Here is a 15,036-nt window from a genome sequence, read left to right as displayed (position 1 = left end):
TAATAATACACTCATAAATATTTTATAAAATTCCATTTTATTAACGCACTTTCAAGCACATTTAAATACATAAATTAAATACGTTTAGCCTAAACTATAGCTCCGTCCCTGTCCGACGATGTTGGGTAAACTAATTGAATTAATTTATATGCACTTTGCCAGGCCAGGCCGGAAACAGGAAGGGGGGCACCCTTCACCCACTCACATCAGCATTCAACCAACTAGCAGTTGAATAATTTATTAAGTGTTGAATTTCCTTCTGGCAAACTTGTCCGAGAGAAACATACCCGTACGAGCGCTGATTTATCGAAGGCAATTCATTTTTTTTTTTTTTTTTTTTTTTTTGTATATATTTCCTTAACTTTCTCTTAAGTTTTCAATTAAAACTTTAGCGAAATCCAAAAAAAAGGGTCCCCAGTATCTATATAGTTCCATATTGACTAGGACTATGAGTGGGTCTGGCTTGGCTTGGGCTCTTAAAAAGTTTTTCATTTCTTATTTTATGAGAGACATAAAAAAAACCAAAAAAAAATTAGAGAGAGAGAGTCTTGGTTGACTCTTTGGATGACTTTGCCGTTGCTAAGCTTCTTATTCCATGCAAATCCGTCTTATACTTTTTTAATTGCATAAACCATTTTCCATAATTACCCAAAACGGCTAATTGGGAAATGGAGGCGATAAAATGCCCCAATGGGTTGGAGCGCCTAAATCTGTAACTGAAAGTAATCTTTAAAATAAATAATATGATTTACATTCTAATATATGTCCTATATCTATCTATCTAACGACAAAGTATGAGAAATATTTTATTTCCTTATAAAAAAAAAAAAAAAAATTTTATAAATATATATTTTTAGCAAATATTTTTATGAAACTAATTCAAGAAGATACAAGTTTACATTTGGAATACTTTTTTCACTGCAAGTTTACGTATTGTTTTATATTTTTATATTATAGTAGTTCCATGATAATATCATAGGGTGTTTAAATATACCTACATTTCATTTTAATCTAAGTAATTATTAAATCTGGGAAGAGAAAAATGTGAGATTAAATTGATTAGATGTTCTCGTATGTATGTTCTCCCTCTCTCTCTCTCTCTCTTTCACCCATTAAAATATTTCAGTTCCATTTTCTTGCCATTAATCGTTGTCGCTAAGATTCGCTCTTAAAAAAATCTGTATAGATTAGTTATAGATTGTAGTTCGTTATTAATACTGCCAAAGTCTCTACTCGAAATACGTATTCGATCGAGGACAAGATTCACAAGATTTTTATGTATAAAACACCACAAAAAAAAAAACATGCCTTTCCTTACGTCCATCCGATGATGGATTCGTCAGATATATCTTAAAATTAGTTACAAATCCGTTTGCTGCATCGCACCGGAACCCCGCCTGGCCATGGTGCAGAAGGCCTCCCCCTGCTGCTCCCCCAGGCAGATGATCAGATTCTCCGGGTCCCTGGGGTGTGCTTTGGGAGCTGTGGCTAATTTGCCATTGGAGCTGCTGGATTTCCCCTGGGCCCCTGTCGATGCGGTCTTCTCCGCCGTCGTTGTGGAGGAGGTGGCCGTCGAGGAATTATTGTTGCCAGCATTGTTGGGCTGCAGCTGCGGCACCTGGGCATTGGCGGTGAGGAGCCGCTTGGAGCCACCACGACGACGACTGCCCTGCTTGGTGAACACGCTCGGCTCCAGGTGCAGCTGGGCATTGATGTCCTGCTGGGTCATGCAGGTGAAGGCCTTGAAGAAGCTCTTGCGGAAGTTCTCGCTCAGAAAGGCGTACAGAATGGGGTTGACGGCCGAATTCGAGTAGACGAGGGCGCCCAGCAGCAGGAAGATGAGTATCTCCAGGCGCGACAGGTCGCGCTGAGCCGGGTTCGAGTTGATCAACGCCAGCTGGGATATCCAGTGCGGCAGCCAGCAGCAGATGTACACCGTAATGACGGTCAGCACCAGTCGTGTGACCTTGCGATGGGCCCGCCGCTTCTCCTTGGACTTGGTCGCCTGCTTGGGCCCCACGGACTTCAGTTTCCGTATGACCAGATAGTAGAAGCTGAGAATGAAGCAGAGCGGCGTGGCGAAGCCCAGGAAAAAGGTGTACAGAATGAATGTTGTGCCCGAATGTTTCTTATACGCATCCGGCCACATAATGTTGCACGAGTAGTTGATGCCATCCTCCTGCTCGACGGTGCTCGCGTAAAGGATCACCGGAAGCATCAGTACGGCGGACGTGGACCAGGCCACGGCCGACACGATCTTGGCTATGTGCAGGGTGCGATATCGGGGCGAGGATATCGGATGACAGACGGCTATATACCTGTCCGCCGACATGATCAGCAGGAAGATCGACGAGGTGAACGATGTGATGGAGGTGCTCACCATATAAGCCTTGCACATGAACTCCCCGAAGCGCCAGCTGCAGATGCGCATCGTGTAGAGCAGAAAGGGTATGCCGATCAGGAAGCACTCATCCGCTATGGCCAGATTCAGGATGTAGATGTTGGTCACCGTCTGCATCTTGGAGAACCTCAGCACCACATAGATCACGAGCGTGTTCCCAAACAGGCCCACGATGCACACGATTCCGTACAGCACCACCGTGAACAGGTCCGCCAGCGAGTTCCTGGTGGCTATGCAATGCTCGTACGTGGGCAGGTCCGTGCTGTAGAGCGGTGGTTCCTCTGGCTGGATCGTAGAGCTCCTGCCGCTGTCCCACCGTTGGCTTAGTTCCGTGGTGAAGAGGCTCTCGTTCCAGGCCGTGGTGTTTGGATACGAATCGGTTGACGGCCCCTCTCCTCCCCCCCGGGCCGAATGCAGCAGCCTCATCATTATTAGCCAGGTCAACATGGTCTGGCCGGTCTCTGTCTCCTTTGTGTTTTTTGTGCGCTCTAAATCTAATTATATTGTTCGGGGGATGTCCATCATTCGGTTTACCTGTAAAACAAATTTCATTATCCCATTAAATACATATTTTATGCGTGCGTGCGTGCGTGCGTGCGTGCTTTGGGTGTTTGTGTATAATTATGCAAAATATGAACATTTTTTCTGGCTCGATTGGCTACTAATTAAAATAGTTTTAATCTATATAGGATTTATAGAAACTAGATGAAAGCTGATTTCCCCGGATGTCTATCCATCCATCTTAATTATCCCCCAATTACTGCATCAATGCTTTCCCTTTCTGTTTCTGTGAACAAACATCTTCAACTGGCACTTGTTAACAAATTATTGAATCCCAAGTTAAAAGTTAACACTGACAAATTACACGTACAATAAGAAAACAAATCACAACCCCGCCCAGACCAGACACTTGGAGGAGAACTTTTTGGGGGCAAAAGTTTTGCGCCGACTTTTCTGAAAAATTACCCCAAAATCTTCAACTTTCAACGTTTTTTATTATTTTTTTCTGACAAGTTGTAGAACAAGGAGTTCTGAAGGTAGACAAATATATATGTATGTACATAAATCATATGTTTTTGGCCAATTTATTTAAACGGAAGAGCGGCCAATTCCATGTGCAAATGGAAAAGTTCTTGATTTATGAAAACTCAGTTGATTTTCAGGGTGTGGCAGGTGGTAGGTGGTAGGTGGTAGGTGGGAGGATGGAGGTGATAAATTAACATTTAAATTGAATTCAAATTACACACAATTTGTCAACAACAAACAGGGCAGGTCGCCAAGCAAGAACTTTGTATTGTACAATAAATAAATAAAGCAAATGAAGTGGAATCCGGTGCTCAATTTACGCAAATATGTGTGTACATATCTGGCGAAAATTTATACATATTTGCTTCATCAAAATTCGGTTGCACCACGCAAGGAGGCAAGAAGGGAAGGAAGGAGGGACTGTGCATGCATAAGGCCGTTTTGAAAGGCCAGAGGAAGAGTTAATCCTCTTAGTCTATGCCTATGACTATGTCTATGACTAAGTCTGAGGCGCTTCCCCGATGCATGTTGGATTACAACTTCTATCCAAATTTGTTAGCCATAGATCATAATTTTAATTGGGGGATAAGTCGGGGATGTAGTAAAATGCTAACAATTATTCTTTAGACCTTAAAGACCCCTGTGGTTAGTCTATGAAATGCATTCAGTTTATTTGTCTATCGAGGGGAATATTGTTGGTGCTTTATTGTACTTTAACTTGCTTAAATATTCAACAGTCCTTCTACATTTGAATTTCATTCGAATGGAACTTGCATGCCACAAATCTCTCAGGTTCCTTTAGCTGAACGCTACCTTTAATACCAAGCTGATTGCCTGGCTAGCCCATTGAATCCCATAGATTGCCTCCACATTTGAGCTGCAACGAGCAAAGCAATCAAGCTGGGATCAAGGCAGGCATGGCATGGCATGGCATGGCAGCCATGTTCTGCGTATTGGATTACAGCGGTGCAATCAATTAGAGCTGTATTTGACGTTGTTATGTGTGTAATTAACATGTAATCAGGTGCGAGAAGTAGGGCAGGGCAGGGCAGGGAAGGGCAGGGATATGCAATGATATTGGCAGTTGAACTACTGAAGGGTTTTGTTGGGGATGAAATCCCATTTAAGCTGCAATTTCAGTTGCAGGTTATTTCGTATTTCAATTTGTGGTTTTTATACAAAAATTTAACATAATGAATGAACATAATTCAAAATGAATCCGTATCTTTTTGGATCACATTGCTTCGGGTAGATCTTAAACCACTTCCCTTAACGCCTAAGCCTTCACTGAATCCGATCCAAATTGTTTGTTGAGATTGAATTTGATAGTTTTCTATGTGGAAATCAGTCAAAGATGGTGCTTTCTATCGGCAAATATTGTAGAGCCCAACTTTATTCCCTTTTTCGCATTCCAATTCCTTTTGTATTCCTTATTGGCTTGAATTGAATTGTGTGTGTGTGCGGTAGTCACTATTCCATCAGTAGCCACAATCCGTATCCATCGCCCCCCACCCGTGTGCTGTCGTTTGTTTGCTTGGAGACTTAACTTGCAACCCGTCGACAGGTGTAAAACGCATCGATTCCCCCCCCACCTATCTTTGACTCTGCACAATTGTTGTTCGACATTTATTTTTCCTTTCGGCTCTCGGGGCTGCTGCGTTTATTGTTGTTGCAAGTGTAACTGTTATCGGCAAACCGCAATGGAGGCACAAATCGGCAGCCAGGCAGCTGATTGCCTCGAAGGGGGCAAAGACAGCACGCGGCGCGCTTCTATTGTCTGCAGTTCCTCCACTGACGACGACAGGCAACAGACGGCGGAGACTATTGCCAAGAAAGCTACTGACGAAGCTCCCTTCTGCAGGGGGAAGGAGATAGATGGAGACAGGAGGAGAAGCAGGGGCAGCTGTCGTCTCATCTCTGACAAGGGACCGAGCAGCAACACCATAGGAAGGTGCCGGAGCCATCATCATCTGCTCATCGCACCCTTGACCACATTTTTTTTTCTTCTTCCTCTGTTTCTCTCTCTCTCCCTGCTCATTCGCTCAGTTTGCACGTATGTTCGTGTCTTTGTGTGTGTTCTGTTCTGCAGCATTTATTAAAAATTTATGCATTTTATGAGACCCTCAAGAGTGGCTCCTCAAATGCATTTCCCTCACAGCTTTTGTTGATGTCTCTGCTCCATTGAACCTCTTCATCCTACTCTCTCTCCCCGACGCCCCGACGCCCCGTCTCCCCGTCTGTCCCTCTCCCCTTTGCTCTCTGGCTCTTGATGATGTGACGAAAGGCTATAAAAATCAGAATTTTCAGCTTAGAGGGAGCTTATTTGGTCTCTGGGTTCGACCATAAAGCTTAGGAGTTCTATAAAAATGAAGAGTATCCGAAGGCAAAAAGGACAAAGGACACATGCCAGTCAATACAGAGTTGCATATAATGTTTTTCGGGGATTTTCATAATGTTTTTGGAAGCTTTAATAAAGCGAACGTTTTTGGTGTGGAGTGGGGACAAAAAGGTATGAAAAAAAGGTATAACGAATATAGATTGCCAAAGTTTTGGCTCACTTGAAATATATGAAATTTTAATGTTTCATTAATTACTGAGTTCGGAGGAGCTGAGAGTGCATCTACAAATATTTATATTTACCAAATAATTATATTTGATATTAAAATTCAGAATATTCTAACTAAAAAGTTGGTTAGTTTGTCGACTTGAACCAAAGCTTCGGGTTTCATCAGAGCACTGCTTGATCACTGGCCAGTGAAGAAGAAAACAAACCAAACCTTCAGGTTTCCGCGTCGTACTGCTTGAACGAAACCTTCAGGTTTCAGCGGCGTACTGCTTGCACGAAACCTTCAGGTTTAGTCGATGAACTGCTTGCAGCAGCACTTGAACACGAAATGAAGCCAAACCTTCAGGTTTCAACGTTGTAATGTTTTTTTTCTCAAATCTTTTTCTCATCTTAATATCTCCTCATTAATTCTCTTCAACAAAATAAAGATAATTAATTTTGAAAGCAAATTCTACAGAACGGCCTGTTTGGCTTAGCCCAGTAATTTGATAACTTCGTCCATCTCTTGGCCAATTCTTGCCCGTTAAATTGAAAAATTTTGGATTATTCATAAGCCCCCAGAACTTTAAGCTTTGCTGATGTGCGCTTAATTAATTAAAACTTTATCAAAGGACCCTTGAATATGGCATGCATGTGTGTGTGGCTGCGTTATGTGGGGGTATATGTGGATTATGTTACCAAAAAATACAGCTAGGCGCACACAGGGAAGGACAAACAAGGCAACAAGGCAACAAGGCAAGGCAACGGCTTGGGACCAAAGGGCAATGGAGACCAGGGGACGATGCATTCCTGGAAATGCGAAGCGAAGAGTGGTAGGGCCTAACCTTGCATAAGTATACCTTGGCCCCTTGGCAAATGATTATCCGCTTGCTTTGGTTTTGGCAAGCAGCAGCACAGCTGTCGGAAGCCGAAGGCCGAAGCATTTGATGCCCTTTCGGGAAGCAGAAGGATATTGTCGCTGCTGCTGATGCAAACTGCTGCTCGAAGGAATCATTCTTCCCTTCGGAAGGGAGGGCATGAAAGTAAATCAGAGTGAGGGAGAGGCAGGCATATGCAAAGAGCATAATTTTATGGATAAACACATAGCACACAGCACACAACACACAACACCCGCCCACTGTACACACAGGGAGGAGGAGGCACACACATGTAAGCCTATGCTCCTATGTTTCTGCGTATTTGTGTGTGTGTGTGTGTGCCTTAGGAGCAGTGGCAGTGGCATGCAAATATGACTAGAAAATTTGCATGTATACACAACACAAACACACACACACACACCCAAACACAGAAACACAGAAACACAGAAACACAGAAATGTGTCGCCCAGCCTCGAGGCTAGAGTGCACTTGGGTTCGGGATACGGTACTCTTGTTTATAGAGCCCCTACCCGAGCATAAAGTGCAACATAAACAAAACTCAGTCACCTACACCACACCGCGCCCCCCGAGAGAGTGCTGCTACATCGGTCGTCTTCCTCCCTCCCACTCAACCCCCTTTGTGGATGTGGATGGTGTTTTTTGTTTGGTGGCAAACGCACTTAATCTTTGGGACACATTTTTGGGTATTTCGGCCACAGGTTGCCACTCACCGTGTGGCCTTACCCTTACCCTTATCCTTACACTTGCCCTGACTCCCTGACCTTTGATAAAAACACTCAAAACATGTGTTGCACAACACATAAAAACAACAACGACGACCACGACGACGACCTCTACAACAAGTGCAATTATAATCCCAAAGGGCTTTGTGCTTCAAGCCTTTTGTTTCATTTCAGAATTGAGTTTGGGAGTGTGGCAAAAAAAGTTGTGTCCATACATCGGCCTGATAAAAATGTTTGGGATTATCGTCCTTTGTGTGCATTTGCGTATAATCCTTTGAAGGGCTATTCTACCGATTTATGCATTTATTTCGCCCAATTAAGCATTCGAATTGGCAGGCAGATTATGCCGCTGCATGAGTGAAAGAAATCCCCTGCTACGCGACCAAGCCACATGCATACACACGTACTCCATGGTACTCGTAGAGAGTACTAGAGAGTACCCGCCCCACCACTTTGAGAGAGTTTTGCTCATTGTCTGGCTGGTGTCTCCGGGCCTCCCCCTTGGAACTTTTTGCGGCCAGTCCCTATTTAGCATCCAAATGGTAGCCAATGGGTGGGCACACTGTTGGCTCAATTATGGCTGGGGTGTTCATTGTTAGCTCGTCTAGGAGTCTGGGACCCTGGGACCCTGGGAGACCATAATGTCTGCGACATAAGCTGGAGTCCTGGAGAGATTGTTCTTTTCTCTTCCTGCCATTTGGTTCGTTTTTATTTATGGCAGCAGCAAGCTCTGGGGCTGCACCTTATATAGGGCCCAGCAGAAGGAGGGAGGTGGTGGGTGAGGGTGAGGCCAAGTCCTTCCGTGTTTGTGGATCCTTTGATGTGGTCCGTTGTGTGTTGTTTTATGTGGCAGCTCCTGTTGCCGGTGCCGATGCCGGTGCCATTGCCGTTGGTTTGCGGTCTCAACGGCGGGGCAGGCCGTTTGCCAAAAACTGAAATCTGCCATCGGTTTTCCACTCTGTTTTCACATTTTCACGGCCCCTTCCACCACATCACATCTGTCTTTGAAGCTTTGTTCATTGTTCAGCCACACCCTCATCGGCTCCATAGCTGTTTCCGATTTGGTTCTTTGTCGTTGTTGTTTTTCCACCGCTCAATTCGGTGGCGCTTTCTGAAAAATGTTTGTCAATTGCATGCTAAACGGTTTTAGTGATTGGTGGCAGGAAGTGCCCGGGAAAAAAGGGGAAAACAAAAGCAAAAAAAGAGTGAACTGAATGTAGATCTGTAGATAATATTTGCAGGATGTGTCACGGTCTGGTAGCTCTTTAAGGACTTAAAGGGAGCACGTAAAGTCTTTGCCCAATCCGATTGGCTGTAAGCTTCACACATTTTCCCAGACCCCTTTCTGGAAATTGTATCAAATTTCCCACTCGAATGTTGTTTCCATGGAAACACTTTTCCCTTAAGCGGCTTAGGCTTAAGCTTTTTTAATTTTCCTCAAATGTGGGGCACATTCATAAGTAGATGATAGAAAAATACAAAAATGTAAAGAATTTAGAGGGGAGGGGGAGGTGGAAAATCGTTTTATTATATGGCATTTCCGGGCTAATCCCCGCTGTAGTCCAATTAGATCGAGGAGTCCCTTACAAACAATTTAGTTGGAGTTCAAATATCATTGCCATCGGCTTACGGGCGCTTAACACTTGCCAGCGTCACGCCTCGCGCCATCCACTAGTGCAATTTATGGGGAGCATTCCCCAAGCCCTGCGCTCTCGACAATTTGCATAAATTAGCACCAAAATATATATTACTCTCTCTGTTACCAGCTCCCTGCTCCCCTCGTCCTGCTCCCTGCTCCCTGCTCCCTGCTCCTTCTCTTCCAAAGCGATGTGTTTATTATTGTTCGCCTGTGTGGAAGCGCTCGCGTGTGTGTGTGTGTGTGTGTGTGTTGGATGCTTCGATAGTTCCGCCGGCAAATTTAACATAATTTTCCGAGCACCCATTGACAATAATTGAACTGCTCTTCCTCCTCCACCCCCCCCATAGATAGAGGATTATGTTGCATATGTCGTTTCGGGTCAACGAATCCCTGCCCATGTAAATGCCGGCCATGCTGCGCCCAAGGATTGTCACTAATTGCGTGGCAAATCGAAAATCCTTTGTTGGCCGAGCGGTTTGGCTTTTACGTGCATTATGGATGCTGTCCGAAAATTGTGGCCAAAGAGTTTTCACTGTAACTTTAAAGTTACAAAAGCAGCAATTTAATTGAATTGAATTATTTCCAGCCAATCAACATCATTCATACGCCCTGTTTGCACTTCAATTGAATGTTCCCCAGAACGGGAACGGCAACGAGAAGGAGCACTCCTTCTTGCCTTGGCTATTTGCTAAACACTTGACAAGAGCCAGCCAGCCAGTCAGTCAGTCAGTCGAGGCCTCTGACTTCAATGGGAGTTCCTTTTTTGCCGGAGTTAATCACACAAACTGCTACTGCTGCCATCATCGTCATCGTCATCGTCATCGTCATCAGCAAATGCCATTACCTAGGTAAATAATATGGTAGCCGGGAAACAGCAAAGGCTTTCTCTTCGCCACTTTTGATGTGCCCGACGTGTTGCTGCTGACCATTCAGCAAAAATAAATAAATAAAATGCTCAAGAAGTGCGCAGATAAATGGGATAAATCTGGGGAAGCAGAAAAAAGAAAACAGAAAAGAAATCAAGTTGATTGCAAAAAAAGGGCAAGCGCTCAATCGACCGACCGATTCTCAGATACTATTAGAACTGTTTGTGGCTCGGTTCCGCAATGCAATTAGGCAACATGAATGGCCAATTGATTTGCTGACTGTTTTTGTTTTTCCCAGCTGCCATTCTGTCATCAACAGTTCTCATTCTTGTTGTTTTATTATTCGATAATGGCCGAGGGTAAACCCCACAGACAGAGGAGTTGTCAGAGCTTTGAGGTATCTTCCAGATATCTTTGCGTAGAGTATCTGCTGGCCGTATTCTCCCCAAACAATTGCCATTTACGTTTTGTTTACAAAATTTGCCAATTCTGCATTTTAGTGCGTCTTTCAATGTAATTATTGTTGTGTTTGGTAGCCCGATGATGCTTTTACTTTTTGGTTTTGGTTTCGGTTTCGGTTTTTCTGCTCTCATCTGTTCATCGCATTCCCCTTCTGGCCTTCCTTTCGCTCATTGGATCGGAGTGTGTTCTCAATGTGTGTTTTGCAGCAGCCATGGCCACGGAATATAACGGAATTGTTGTTGCCGTTGCTGTTGTTTTTCCCCATTTTATGGGTTCAATTAACCAGAAGCCATGAAAATCATAAAAATGATGAACTTTTTATCCTCGCATTTAAATTGATTGCTTTATAACAGATTCGGTGCGGGGTCTCGGTCTCTGGAATACTTAACAGCTGTGCGGCCTAGAAACTGCCCTCAATAATCCACCTAAAAATACCAACACACACCGGCTCTATTGTTGGGACTGGACACTCTCCAATTAACACTAAATCATGCTCTTTATTAAATACATTTTGCAACACCAGGTCCCTGAATAGTGTGCTGTTTGCCTGTGTGCTTTGTGCTCTCTTTTGTATCAGTTTTCTATGGAAATTCAATCAATATTGCAGGGCAGCCGTGACGGAGTTGTGTCATTGCCAGAAAATCGGACGCTAATTGAATTACGAAACGGTATCCGTCCGCATAACGAAATCGATCGACACGTCAAATGGAGTTAAATATCTTTTTGGCTCAAATCCTTAGGGGGCCCTGATTGATTAGTTGATTTGCATTCGTAGTCAATTATAGATTTGCAGATACTCATCTTTTGCCAATATTTCACGTATTTTGATATCTCTGTTTACCCCCCCAGATGCGACATTGAGTGAGAGCCACCCCCCCTCCCCACCCTCCAGTCTAATCATTTGTTTACTATTTTTTGTGTATATCCCACACATCACATTATCTTTTTGTTGCTGTTTTTGTGCGATTTTCCTGTTATCTGCTGCTACTCTTTTGTCGTCATTAACGTCATTGCGTCCTCGTTTAATTTGAACATTAATCATGCCTGTCTATGCCTGCTGGTGGGGTGAAGGCTGAAACTGTGGCACAAAAACAGACAAAGGAAGTTGCAACCAATATTGCAGCAGAGGAAAAGTTGCGGCAGGTTCTCTAAAGAAGACAGGCAGGTCTTATTATTAGTTTTCTATGTGCCCCAACATTCATGTTGCACATGCGCATCAAGTATTTCTTGAGGCAAAAAGCATTCTGAAATTCTGCGGCAACTTTCCCCCCAACATTCTGGATGGTTTGGCAAAGTTTGGTCTTGGTCTTGGTCTTGGTCTTGGCCTCTTTCTACCCACAATTCTTTTTTAAGCTTTTTTTGAGATATTTTTCTTTTGGAGTTGCTGAACTTGCTGGACTTTTATGGAGCACCTTAACACATAGTTTACTTGCCCGCATTCCCGCATCATCTTTTCTCATCCCTCCTTTCGCTTCCTCTCTTTTGTGCCATGGCTAATCATCACAGCCAACTGTTGGCTCACATTAATTGACAGTTTGCCGTCGTTTGGCCCAGATGGAGCCATGGCTAAGTCCTCATTAACTCATCTATCATTATGTGGTGGATGTGGATGCGTTTGGTCTCCCTTCCATCATCTCCATTTCCCTCGACGCACTCATTAATTCTCTTTATGTAGGCCAATTCAGAGGGGGGCGTGACACAGTTGGATATGATATCTACAGCTGTTCTCCCTATCCCTATCCCTATCTCTATCTTCCTCTTCTACACGCAGCTAATCTTATCTCCTGCGCTTAGATTTCGTTCTTTTTTATTATTTTAATTTTTTTTTTATAGGTTAAGTTTAACGTCTGTGCCCCCACCCCTAGCCCCAAACCCCCGCCCTCCGCCTGTTTAAGGTTCTTGTCCGTAATTAATTGCAAAAGTTCCCTTCATGTTCTGTTCTCTCTCGTCTGATGCTGCACAAAAGTTCAAAGTTTTTGTGGACGCTGGGAAATGGTGGGTCGGGGATACCATCCACAAGTGATGAGTGGCTAAAACCAGAGAGTTGTCAATTATGATGAATAATTATACAAAATTCTCTAATTAGCAGCAGGAGAAAACTTCATCGATGACGAGCGTGACATGGTCTCTAAAATTCAATCAATTATTCGTGAAATGTTTGGGATCACTTTTACCCACTAGTCATCGAAAGTTACGACGTAATTGTTTCCCCGAACAAAAGGAAAGTTTTATACCACATAAAGGAGGTCTTTGGGTAGCTAAAAGTTTCTTTATTATTATTATTATTCTTTATTATATAAATAAAGGTAAATATATAGCGAGTGAGCCGGCGGTTCTCAAATATATATTAGAATCAGATCTCTCTCTCCCACAGTCCCTCTTGAAGTATCAAGCAGCAATTTTATGCTTCTTTAGCCATCAATTACCAAGAAAGCATCAGCGGCATCTCAAGAGTTGGTGGAGCATCTCTGGCACTTGCTCTACCATTTGAATCATGGGGTCTCTAGACCTACCCGCCTCCCACCGCCAACACTTGCTCTTTCTTATCCAAAGCTGCCTTTGAGATGGAAGGAAACGCCATCATTCTTGTTGTTGTCTGTTTGCCTGACGCCGAGGCGAAAGGTTAAGGCATGCATCGCTTCCATCAAATTAGACGCATTTTCAACGCGCTTTGTCTGTGTTTCCTTTCCTCCCTCCTCTCTCTCTCTATCTCTCTCTCTTTCTCTCTCTCTCTTTCCCTGTTAGTGTCCTATTGCCTTTGGCTATTTCGTCTATCTCTCTCTCTGTTAGCTCACCACCTCTTCTAGCCCTTTCTCCATTGGCTTTTTTTTTTGCTTTTGCTGTGGCAATATTCGAGCTGACGCCGCTTTGCCTTTACTTTTTATCACTTCATTTGCACTGAAATGTCAATGTCTGTTGCTTTTTCATCTCTTCTCACTTACTCCCTCGCCCTCTCTGACTGCCCACACATTCCCTCTTCCATCTCCGGAGTCCGGACTCCGGACAGCATTTGCCGAATGCCAGGAAGGAAGCAGTTTTGTTGCAATGATGTGGGCCGGTCCCGGGTTGGGGGTCTTTTTTTGGGTGGTCCTGGCGCTAGAAAGAAATCTGTCTGACAAATTACATGCCCTGCGAAGTCGCACCAGCAGCAGCACCAGCAGCAGCTGCTCCGCCAGTTCTTCCGCCTCCATGACTGGCCCTTCGTTCACCCATGCCCATTGTTGTCTCTGGCTGCTTGCCCCACATTTGGACTCAACCCATCAAGCTATCAAGCGAATGAACGGACGCACGTCATTCAGTTAGTCGCAGAGTGCAACGGCCTTTTGATTGGGCGCTAGGTGGCTTTGCTTTGCTTGGGTTTTGCTTTGGGTGGGGTTTGGTTTGGGGTTGCGTTTGGTTCGGGTTCGGGTTCGGGTTTGGTTTTGGTAGATGAGCTCATTTCATCTCTTCTGGGCTTGGGTTTTTTATATGTAGTAGTAGTAGCTGGTGGCTTTTTGCGTTATTTATTATTTTTGGGAAACTCTTTAGAACAACTTTTCCATTGATATCGTTGTGGTTTTAGCTTTTAAAAGATCTCAAATATACTTACGAATAATCATTCTGTAGTTCTACTTTAAATATGAGGCCATTTCGAGTCCAAACAATCACTAGATTCGTTTCCCTTTCAGCCCATTACTCTTACCGTAATTTTTCAAATCTCATTTCATTTGCCAAAAATCTTTTCGGGCCTCCAGTTTCTCAATTTCCACATCATCAGGCAAACCAATTCCTCATTCCGACAGGGAAACCCCCCCCCCCCCCCCACCCCCCCACCCCCCCCAAAAAAAAAACACAACGCAACATTCAACAGTTACAAATGGCCATTCACACAAAATTTTGGGTTTATCTGACAAATTCCGCCACACACACAAAAATAAATTCCGAGAGGGTGAAACCTTTTTGGAAGGGACACATTTTTCGGGGTACCCGTTGGCTTACCCGCTTGGATATCATCCCATCATACTCTGGGTAGGTGGGTAGGTGGTAGATCTATCCCAGAGAAAATTCCCCACAAAATGGCACACGACGATGCACTTTTTGAGGTTCTCAAAATATTTGGCAAACGTTTCTGCAATTTCTCGCGATTTCTCTAATGTTATTTTTCACTTTTGGCCTTCCCTCTTGCCGGATTTATTTCTGATGTTCTTCGGATGCGGATTCTGTTGCAGAATACTAGCTGGTGATGCGATGCTGCTCGGATGCTGCTCCTGGTGCTGCTATTCTGCCACTTATTTTGTGTATTTTCTTTTGCCGTTCTGGCTGCTAATTTGCATTTGCCTCAAGACGCATCCAGCGTGTCGAAGACACGCATCCGCCCGCCCGCAGATGCGGTGGCTCTTCTGTGTGTGGTTTTCGCGCGCGTATTTCGCAAACGGTTGTTTTTGTCTGATTTACCGTTGCCTCGCTAGTGCTGTAGTCTTCTGCCGTTGCCACTGC

General features: G+C 44.1%; 1 protein-coding gene across 1 annotated transcript; it reads right to left on the bottom strand.

Annotated features, from left to right (window-relative positions):
• Window positions 1-1,295: 1,295 nt before the first annotated feature.
• LOC6604009 (somatostatin receptor type 5) lies at window positions 1,296-14,554 on the bottom strand. The gene is made up of 2 exons (XM_026993217.1): window positions 14,539-14,554; window positions 1,296-2,935 (listed from the first exon to the last, which is right to left on the bottom strand). Exon 2 carries the CDS (start codon window positions 2,846-2,848, stop codon window positions 1,361-1,363), a length of 1,488 nt encoding a protein of 495 aa, XP_026849018.1. The 5' UTR covers window positions 2,849-2,935; window positions 14,539-14,554; the 3' UTR covers window positions 1,296-1,360.
• Window positions 14,555-15,036: the final 482 nt, after the last annotated feature.

Source organism: Drosophila persimilis, unplaced genomic scaffold (genome assembly GCF_003286085.1).
Source record: "Drosophila persimilis strain 14011-0111.01,24,50 unplaced genomic scaffold, DperRS2 tig00000808-arrow-arrow-pilon, whole genome shotgun sequence".
Lineage (NCBI taxonomy): Eukaryota > Metazoa > Arthropoda > Insecta > Diptera > Drosophilidae > Drosophila > Drosophila persimilis.
This window is presented reverse-complemented; position numbering and strand designations above follow the sequence as displayed.

Bases quoted from the DNA above. Each gene is read 5' to 3' on its own strand.
- LOC6604009 (XM_026993217.1), bottom strand. From the start codon at position 2,848: ATGTTGACCTGGCTAATAATGATGAGGCTGCTGCATTCGGCCCGGGGG.